The sequence below is a fragment of the Trichosurus vulpecula genome, chromosome 2 (genome assembly GCF_011100635.1).
Source record: "Trichosurus vulpecula isolate mTriVul1 chromosome 2, mTriVul1.pri, whole genome shotgun sequence".
NCBI classification, from domain to species: domain Eukaryota; kingdom Metazoa; phylum Chordata; class Mammalia; order Diprotodontia; family Phalangeridae; genus Trichosurus; species Trichosurus vulpecula.
Genome location: NC_050574.1, coordinates 47,885,626 through 47,895,195, shown reverse-complemented (window position 1 = coordinate 47,895,195; position 9,570 = coordinate 47,885,626). Strand labels below are relative to the sequence as shown.

The 9,570-nt window shown below is 45.0% G+C and overlaps 1 protein-coding gene across 1 annotated transcript; it reads right to left on the bottom strand.

Moving 5' to 3' along the window:
- Positions 1–2,517: 2,517 nt before the first annotated feature.
- LOC118838733 (chymotrypsin-C-like) lies at positions 2,518–9,351 on the bottom strand. The gene is made up of 8 exons (XM_036746099.1): positions 9,293–9,351; positions 9,005–9,096; positions 8,469–8,566; positions 7,034–7,156; positions 5,958–6,094; positions 4,622–4,767; positions 3,485–3,637; positions 2,518–2,627 (listed from the first exon to the last, which is right to left on the bottom strand). Exons 1-8 carry the CDS (start codon positions 9,330–9,332, stop codon positions 2,613–2,615), a joined length of 804 nt encoding a protein of 267 aa, XP_036601994.1. The 5' UTR covers positions 9,333–9,351; the 3' UTR covers positions 2,518–2,612.
- Between the last annotated feature and the right edge of the window lie 219 nt (positions 9,352–9,570).

Below are 9,570 nucleotides of genomic sequence, written 5' to 3'. Positions count from 1 at the left end.
CCTCAGTTTCTTTATTTGTAAAATGGGGATAATAATAGCACCTGCCTCCCAGGGTTATTGTGAAGAGTAAATAAGATGATCTTTGTAAAGTGCTTAGCACAGTGCCTGGCACATAGTAAGAGCTTAACAAACACTTATCCCATTCCCTTTTCCCTCTGGTGTGTGTGGTGACCTATATAGGAAAATACATCCCCTGCATACAAAGGAACATCTTTATTCTCTCACTTTACTTGCCATTCTGCTTGATTGATTGTCTTTTATTTTGTAATAAATTCATGATTATTAATCGTTACTAATGATTAATAGTAATACTAGTAATTATTAAGTTGTAGGCATTAAAAATAATATTTTTCCTGTGAGCATCCTGCCGAAGTTGTGTTTAATGTGTCTGCTGTGTGGTAAAAGTAAATGCATTGTGAGGCATGGTTCTGAGTCACTGCCAGACCACTGAACCTGGGGAAGCTTTTCTAGTGTCTTCCTTATGATGAAGCATCTCAGGGGTTATGAATCTCTATTTTGTATTGCTTCCTTTAAAAAAAAGTATAACAAAATTCACTCATGACTTTCAAGATGTCCCTGCTTGTTTTTGCTTTTCTTTGAGTTACCTTCTGTAGGCCTTAGTATACTTTTAAAAATGCTTTATTGTTATGCTTCTTTTCTTTCTTTCTTTCTTTCTTCCTTTCTTTCTTTCTTTCTTTCTTTCTTTCTTTCTTTCTTTCTTTCTTTCTTTCTTTCTTCCTTCCTTCCTTCCTTCCTTCCTTCCTTCCTTCCTTCCTTCCTTTCTTTCTTTCTTTCTTTCTTTCTTTCTTTCTTTCTTTCTTTCTTTCTTTCTTTCCTTCTCTTCCTCCCTTCCTTCCTTTTTTCTTTCTCTCTCTCTCTTTCTTTCTTTCTTGCTTCCTTCCTTCCTTCCCTCCTTCCCTCCCTCCCTCCTTGCTTCCTTTTTCTCTCTTTCCTTCCTTCCTCCCTGCCTTTCCTCTTTCTTGCTTTGTATTTGACATTAACAATGCTACCCTCATAACAACTCCACACAGCGGCCATGTCCAAAAATGTGTTTCTCCTTCCTCACCTGGAATGTACCAAGTCTCTGCTAGGAGGTGAGTACCACATATGTATAAGAGGGGACTGGTACATACATCAGTGTGTAACTCCCCTACTGGAAGCAGCCTCCTAAGCTTCCTTCACATGGAGAAGTGACACCAGCACACTGTACACTCACTCTGCACATGCTCCAGGCCTTGTCATATAAAGGCACCATCAAAAGCTCTCTTCCCCTTATACCACCCTCAGAGAATTGGGGGTAATGGCTATCAGTGCTGTTGCCTTCTTATCAGCTAGGTGGCACAGTGTATAGGGTACCAGGTCTGGCAGGAAGATTCATCTTCTTGAATTCATATCTGGCCTCAGACACTTACTGGATGTGTGACCCTGGGCAAGCCACTTTACCCTGTTTGCCTCAGTTTCCTCATCTGTAAAAGGAGCTGGAAAAGGAAGTGGCAAACCATACCAGTATCTTTGAAAAGGAAACCCCAAATAGGGGCAGGAAGAGTCAGACACAATTGAAACAACTGAACAACAGTCGGGCCTGGGGATGATGTAGTCATTTGGTACCTCTGTTTAAGGCTGGAGACAGCTTCCCCTTGGTATACACCACCATGGTATACATCACCACCACCCCTTCTTACTTGATTTTGCCCAGGAAACAGCTTCAACCCTTTCTCCTGACCCTCCCAAGCCCCTGGGGCTGCCTGAGCCATCCTGAGCCTAGTAGGGACTTGACAGCATAGTTTTTATAGAAAGAGCAAGTGATTTGGAGACAGAGGCCCTGGGTATGAATCTCAGTTCTAATGCTTGTGACTTTGAACAGTTTGTTAGTCAGTCAGTCAACAAATCAACAAGCATTTGTGCCAGAAGCTATCCTAAGTGCTGAGGATAAAGAGAATGGCAAAAAGAATCCCTGCCCTCAGTGAGCTCTTGTTTTAGTGGAGAAACAACATACAAGCAACTAGACCTATAAAAGAGAAATAGAGAAATGTTAAGTACGACCAGAGAAAGGCACTAGCAGCTGGGGTGGAAGGTAGGATTTGAGCTGGGAATTAAGGATGAGTAGGCAGAGGTGAGGAAGAAAAGCATATTCCTGGTGTGGGGGTCAGCTAGCTCAAAGGTACAAAGATGAGAGATGGTGGCTTGAAGGTCAGTGCACTGTAGCATAGAGTGCCAGGAAGGGAATAAAGTATTAGAAGGCTGAAAATTTAGGAAGGGGCCAAGTTATGAAGAACAGCTTCCTAGAGTAATAGGTGTGGATCTAAGTTTCCTCATGTACCTTGGGCTAGGTGATAATGAAGGTCCCTTCCAAGGCCTAAATCCTATCAAGTTTATTAATCCTTTGGAAGTATTTCTTGTAGGATGGGGGCTGTATTATAGGGAGTGAGCAGGCCCCATCAGAGAGCCCCGGCCTAAGGGAGGAGAAACTCAAGGAAGGCATCCAGACAACCAAGTAACCAACTGTATAGGCAGGAGAGGAGACTTTATTGAAAATCCAAGATGGGGCTGAATGGGAGTGTTTATTGGGAAGCATCTTCCAGGGAATTCCCAGTAGAGAAGCTGGTGATCATTCAGAGCAGCATTTTCTGGAGGAACAGAGAATAATGTGAAAACTTTGACTGCCTTGGGGCCTCTTCAAGGGGCCCAGAAGACCTCAGCCCAGGACTCAGAAGGCCTGAGCTTTGGATTCTCCTGCTCTATTCTGGGTCATCTTATTGGTTGAATATCAGTGACCCCTTCCCCCAAGTCCCTGGCTTCCCCATCCACCTCACAGAACTTCCCAACTCTTCACTTAGATCTCATCTTTTCCCGAACCCCTGTGTCTGCAAAAACCCCACACCCTCTTCCCTGAGTCTCCATATTCTTGCTGAACCCTCACTGGCTCACTGAGCTTTTGTGTCCTCATTGAACCCTCATCCTTACACTGAGCCCTCAAGTCTTTACTGAGCATCAATTCCCTCACTGAGCCCCTCATTTTACACTTAGGTCCAATCCCCTCTCTAAGCTGTAGTCCTAGTCACTAACACTGCCCCCTGCACTCATGGTACCCTACATTTCTCCCTTTATCCCTCCTAGGAGCCATTTCTTACACTTACTGAGGCTCCATGTGCTTTCTAAGGTCTCATCCTATTCGCTGAGCCCCTCACACTCTTTTTTAAGGCCACATTGCCTCACTGAGCCTTTATTCTTATGCCCAAACCCTTATCCCCTCACTGAATCCCAAGAACCCTCAATGAGTTTCCTATTCCTACAGCTAAGTCCTCATCGTCCTCACTGAGTTCCATACTCCCTCCCTGGACCTCAATCTGGCCCTTCCCCAACCCACTCCCATGCCCTAACAGAGCCTCCATCCTGCTCACTCAGTTTGGTTTTTTATTCTTGCTGATGTGTGGATAAATGAATGGATAGATATATGAACGAATGATTAAATAAATGAACCCACCTCGTTAATCCAGTCAATGTAAGCAGAGACCCGGGTGAAGACTGTGGGCTTCTTGGCTGTGTTGCAGGCCCAGGTAGAACCAAAACTCACAATACCTCTCACTTCCCAGGCTCCATCTGCAGCCTCACAGTTTAGGGGTCCACCTGAATCTCCCTGTCCTCAAGAAATATGAGTATCGGTCACCAGGCAACTTAGAGCCAACAAGAGATTTCTGCTCCTTCAATCATGTGTCAGCTGTGGCTATCTTGATATGGCCATGCATTTCTATGTGGCCTTGGGTGATAACTGCCTTTCTATGTGCCTTGGTTTCTCTAACCACTCCTAGTTCCCATCTCTGCCAGCATCTTTGAAATAGAGAATACTACTCTGAGACAGGAGGACATCAGGTATTGGCTTGTTAACAACTCAGTTTTCAGGTATTGGTGCTGGCAATGGGGTTGACGATGAGGCTGGAGATGGTAGTGGTATTGGTGGTGATAAAGATGATGGTGGTGGTGGAGAAGGTGATGCTGGCGATGTTGATGTTGGTGGTGATCAAATGAGACAATATTTGTAAAGCATTTAGTGCAGTACCTGGCACATAGTAGGTACTATATAAACAATTATCCTTTCCCCTCTCCCTCAGGGATGGAGATATAGAGCTGGGGGTGGGGTAGGGGTGATAGTGATGTATCTAGTCATGGTGTTGCTAATAAAGAAGATCATTATGCTAAAAATGATGGAGTTGTTACTGATGGGGTAATAAAAGAAATATCTTACATTGCTGTTGTGCTATATGATTTGTAAAACACTTTTTCTACATTACCATGATGATAGTGATAGCATGTGTCTATTTGTAGGGATAGCAAGGGAATACATATGAATGATTGATTTTGTCAAAGGGGCAGTCAATGGTAATGTTGGGAAGTAGAGAGGAGGAGGATGGGCTAGTCTTTGGCAAGCTTGATTATGGCAGATGAAGCGGTACCTCTGGCCTCAGGCCACCCTGGTTGGTTTCCCTACTTCTAGGAAAGGGCTTCCTAGGTGGTCTCCCCATGAGGATGTCAGGAAGTCTAAAGCTCTCTGAATCAGCAACAATATTTCCCAGAAGACCCAGCCTTTTCCATCCTTGCCTTGCCGTTCGGCACTATAACTCACATTGCATGCTGAGATGACTCCATCTCCTCCAGCACACACCATGTTTTGGGTCACCAGAATGCTCCACCAGTCTCTCTGACTGCATGTATCATGGTCCACTGCAGGCAGTAGACCCTGCTGGAGAACATCAGCAATGGGGCCATTGGCTAGGGAAAGAGAGAGCAAGTCCCAACCAGATTCTCTTCCCATGGCCCCAGAACCCATCTGCCCCAGACTCTTATGGAGTTGTTATAGAGATAGCTGGTGCTCAAGCATAGAGGGTTTGAAGAAACTCAAAGGAATTCTACATGGTGAGAGGATCTGTATCACTTGGGATGGGGATTTCAGGACTTAAGTGATTTTACTCTTTCTGTGTTAACAGAAGTCCAATGTCCACTGTAGGAGATGATAGAGAAAATGTCAAATCTGGGAGGGCCTGAATGTCAGAGCTGGGAGGGCGCTTAGAGCTGAGAATATCAACCAGGAGGGCTCTTAGAACACAGGATTTCAGAGCTAGAGGAGCCTTAAAACACAGAATGTCAGAGCTGGGAGGGTCCTTAGAACACAGAATGTCAGAGCTGGAATGGCCCTTAGAATAGAAAATCTCATAGTTGGGAGGAACCTTAGAACAAAGAATTTTGGAGCCAGATGAGACTGTAGAACAGAGAAAATCAGAGTGGGAAGGGTCCTTAGTGATTATTTTGACAAAACCCTTCATTTTACAGACAAAAAAAGTGAGGCCCAAAATGATTTCTCCTACATTACGTTGTCAGGCGTCTCTCTGTTCTCTGATGTGGCTGGACTATATCTGTAGCGTTTGTGTTCAGTTCTAGGGGCTCTGTTGTAGAATGGACAGAACCAAGATAAAGAGTGATCAGTGGTGAGAAAGGAGTTGGGAACCCTTGCCACCTGGCAGAGGTCAGGTAGGAACAGCCGTGGAAAAAGTCATGGTCCTGTTCTTATATATTTGGCTTTCTACTAAATCCATTGCTTTGGTGGAAGTTGCTGCTGCTGCTGAGCTCACTGAGCCCTTTCCCTGATTGATTGTATGAGATCCTGGGTCAATGTCTTAACTGCTCTGGGTCTCAGTTTCCTTACCCAGACAACTCCATAGGTAATACTTGTATTCCACAGGGAAGTCAGACAAATAAATTGAGATGATAGAAGCAAAGGAGCATTGAAGCTAATACAGGCACAATATCCACACAAGGCTTCTTGCTCCAGGAAGCCTGCCCTGATTAGCTAGGCCAGGTTATTGCCTGGGGCTCCAACAGTTTGGCATTAGAGCTTGACTGTGCAGTGCCCCTCCCCTCCAAGAAAAGATGGCTAAAAGGAACCTAGAAAGCCTTGCACTCACTCCAGAGGAGGCCCCAGCCAGTCACATAGCAAGGATAGTCCTGAGGCAGCAGAGAGTCCTGCGGGGGCAGGCAGGCCACCTGGATGGTGTCACTCAGCTCCACAGGCTCAGCCAGCTTGATGAGGGTGATGTCATTGCTAGGAACAGAATTCAAGAATCCAATTCTAGACATATGGATGAAGCAACTACTGCTGTGTGCAGGGGCCCTGAGCTTCACATAGGGGATTTGTTGTTATTGTTCAGTCATTCAGTCCTGCCTGATTCTTCACGAGCTCGTGGACTTTTCCATGGGGCTTCCTTGGAAAGAAAACTAGAATGGTTTGCCATTTTCATCTCTAGTGTGTCTTCAGTTTACAGATGAGTAACTGAGGTCAATGGGGTTTAAGTGATTTGCCATGGTCATACAGGTAGTAAGTGTCAGAGGCCATATTTGAACTCAGATCTTCCTGACTCCAGGTCTCATGCTCTATCTACTCTACCACTGAGATGTCCCTTGAATTGGGAGATGGAGAGCTGAAAAATGTCCCAGTCCCTGCCCTCAAGCTGCTTACCTTCTACTGGGATGGTAAGGAAATTGGCAGGCAGAAACCTGTCCTGTTGGATGATGAGAATGGAGGGGGAAAGATGGTGAGAATGTTCCCTGCTTCTTCCTCTCCAGGATGAAAGAGCCGTGGGTTAGGACTGGAAAGGCTTACCTAGCTTGGCCACTGACTTGCTATATGACCATAGATCTTTGGGTTCATCTTCCTTATCTATAAAAGGGAGACAAGAATCCCTGCTTGACTTATCTCTGAAGGGTCCTGAAGGGAAAGCTCTGTGTAAACCTTATCGTGTCAAAAAAAAAAAAAGAAACCAAAACCAAAAACTGCACTGTTACTATTATAGGAGAGAGATGTAGCAGTGGGGAGGACATTTCAATAGATGGGAGAGAATTGGAGTTGTTACAATCTCCAGCACCTGGTTAGAGCTGGTAGCATTGGAGATGGATGATATAATGGAGGCCAGCTTTCTGTCTCTAGCCTTGAGGCTGGCTCTATGTCCAACAGGGCAGTGTTGCCACCATGGAGACCACTCACCGCAGCAGGAGGATATTCCACTTCTCATGGACAAAAATGGTATCCACAGCCACTGCCACGGAGCCAGCCTCTTCCTCCGCCAGGTTATTCTTGCCCAGCAACACTCGGTAGGTTCTGCTTTTGCTGGATAAAAGGAATGGGGAGGGAATCTGATTCCATTTGGACCTGGCTCATTCATGGACCATAAGCCTTTAATTCAATTGAACAAATGTTTATTCTGCAAGCTTCTCCCTATCACCCTCACTGACCTCTTAGAGAAGAAAAGGCATGATCATTGTCTTCAAATGTCTGAAGTGCTATAAGGAAAGAAGGATAAGGTTTTGATCTTAACTGAGAAAACTAAGACACACACATGGAGTCCATGGAGTCCCATAGCATCATGCTCTACTGAGAAGTGTATAATACTCGGAGTCAGGTTTAAATCCTGATTGCAACACATTACTAGCTGTGAGACTATGGGTTCAGTCCTTGGACTAAGCTACAGACCACCTAGGCAGAAAGCAGAACTAGATGAGGAGTTTGAGAAGCATTATCTTCAACCACCCTGGCACAGAGGTTGGAGATTGTGAGTCCTCATGGGGTACTTCCATTATTCAGAGATTTGCTGGAGCTCTGATTTTTCCAGAAGTATAGTAGCTGGTCCATTTTTACTTGACTTGATGATAATTTCATCCTTCAAACAAATTTGTATCCAAATGGGAAATTCCACTTTCGCTTGCTTATATTTGTTCCCTGCTGCTTAGCATGGTTTATGGCCTGGAATTTTGTCAATTCTTAATCAATGCTTGCTCTCTCTCTCTCTCTCTCTCTCGCCTATATCTATCCACTTTTTTATCTCTATTATATTTAACTTCCTATATCTATCCATCCATCTATCTTTCCTCCTACATACGTCCACCCATCCATCTATTCACAATCTGATTCTCACTAATAGATGATAGAAAGCTGAATGAATAGATAAATGTTGATAAATAGATAGGATGGTAAATAGATACTATTAATAGATAGATATAGATAGATAATGCAGTGATTGAAAATTGACAAAATTCTAGGCACTGATTTAAATTCTGAGGATACAAGTCCAAACAAGCGTGACAGTTCTAATGGAAGAATGTTCTTTCCTAACAGAAAAGAATTTGTTGCTGTGGGTAGAGATGTGGGGAATCTTTGGAGAAGGCACTATCCCATCTTAGGATCTGTGATAAGTCTGGATTGAGCACTTGCTGGGGATGCTTCAAAGGAGGTTTTTGTATCTGGAAGCAGGCTGGACCAGGAGGACATGAAGTTTTTGTCCTGCTCTGTGGGTCTGTGTTGGATTTTTCCCCTGTAAATGATATCTAGGCAACTTTCAGATCCCATTGTGGGTGGAGGCAAGGCAGACACATCTCTATATCCTTCCTCTGTGCAGTAGGATCCATGGCTCAGGGGAACTCACCTTATGCAGTGGGCAGCAGTCAGGACATGCTGGCTGGAGATCAGGGTCCCTCCGCAGGTATGTTTATAGGTGTCATCCTTAAGGTACTGGAGGGAGATCTGCCAGTATGGAAGGGTGATGAGAGAGGGGCAAATCTCAAGCAGGGCATTTGGCCCATGATTCCCAGCTGCCGTTCTAACTTAAAAATCCTCAACAATTCTAGATCAGAGATTTGGAGGAAGGGACCCCAAAGGGATCTGGTTTAACTTTCTCATTTTACAAAGAAGAAAATCTGATGACCAGAGGAGTATGGCAACTTGAAAAAAATTAGCTACTGCCAACATATTGCAGACCCAGGATTTAACTCAACATTGTTTGTCTCTCATCCTAGCACTCTTAGATTGCACCCTACTCTTTCTACTGAACCACTCTGCCAGTGTCCCTCTGTTGGGTAGGCCTGGAGATATCTTTAATAACTCACACTTACGTAATTAATGCCTTAAGATGAGAGGCTAATACTGCCATTCTGCCCACTCCACTACAGATGGCTTCCTTACCTGCCAGGGCCAGCTATGGGGCCTGACGTCTTCTCCTCCCACCACCCTGGTGGCCAGGTTGGGCAGGTAGCTGGGGACACCACAGCTGGAGGCTGGAAGCAAGATCACAGAAGTCTACATGAGCCGTGTCAGTAATAGGGGGCACGGGATAGCTGGTATGGAGGTGCCCTGACTCTTTACCCCACTGGATCTTTTTCAGCAGAAAGTACTAGACTGAAAGATAGTCACAGATTAACTGTCTGGGATAGGTCTGTGGAGGATCTAGAGGCTCTCTGGCTCCTAGCTTACCATAGCCCAGGACGGCAAAGAAGAGGACAGAGCCTAACATGGTGCTGGTATAGGGAGTTCGCTTGGGAGGTTTGAGTCCACTTGGGAGGTATGTGGCCGCTTGGGAGGTTTCTTACTGATGGGTGTCTCAGACTGGGGTCTGAGCCAAAGCTGAGATCACACTTTGGGGAGGGCCAGAGTTCCTGATAAGGATCTTGCTCTGACCTTCAGTTGATTACTGTTTAATGGACTAAGAACTTGCTGGGGACAAGCAAATATTTTCTAAAAACCTCTAAGAG

Bases quoted from the DNA above. Each gene is read 5' to 3' on its own strand.
- LOC118838733 (XM_036746099.1), bottom strand. From the start codon at position 9,332: ATGTTAGGCTCTGTCCTCTTCTTTGCCGTCCTGGGCTATG. The intron at 9,097-9,292 runs GTAAGCTAGGAG...TCTTGCTTCCAG, and splicing joins CTTTGCCGTCCTGGGCTATG to CCTCCAGCTGTGGTGTCCCC. The intron at 4,768-5,957 runs GTGAGTGCAAGG...CTCTTTCCCTAG, and splicing joins TGGCTGGGGCCTCCTCTGGA to CCAATGGCCCCATTGCTGAT.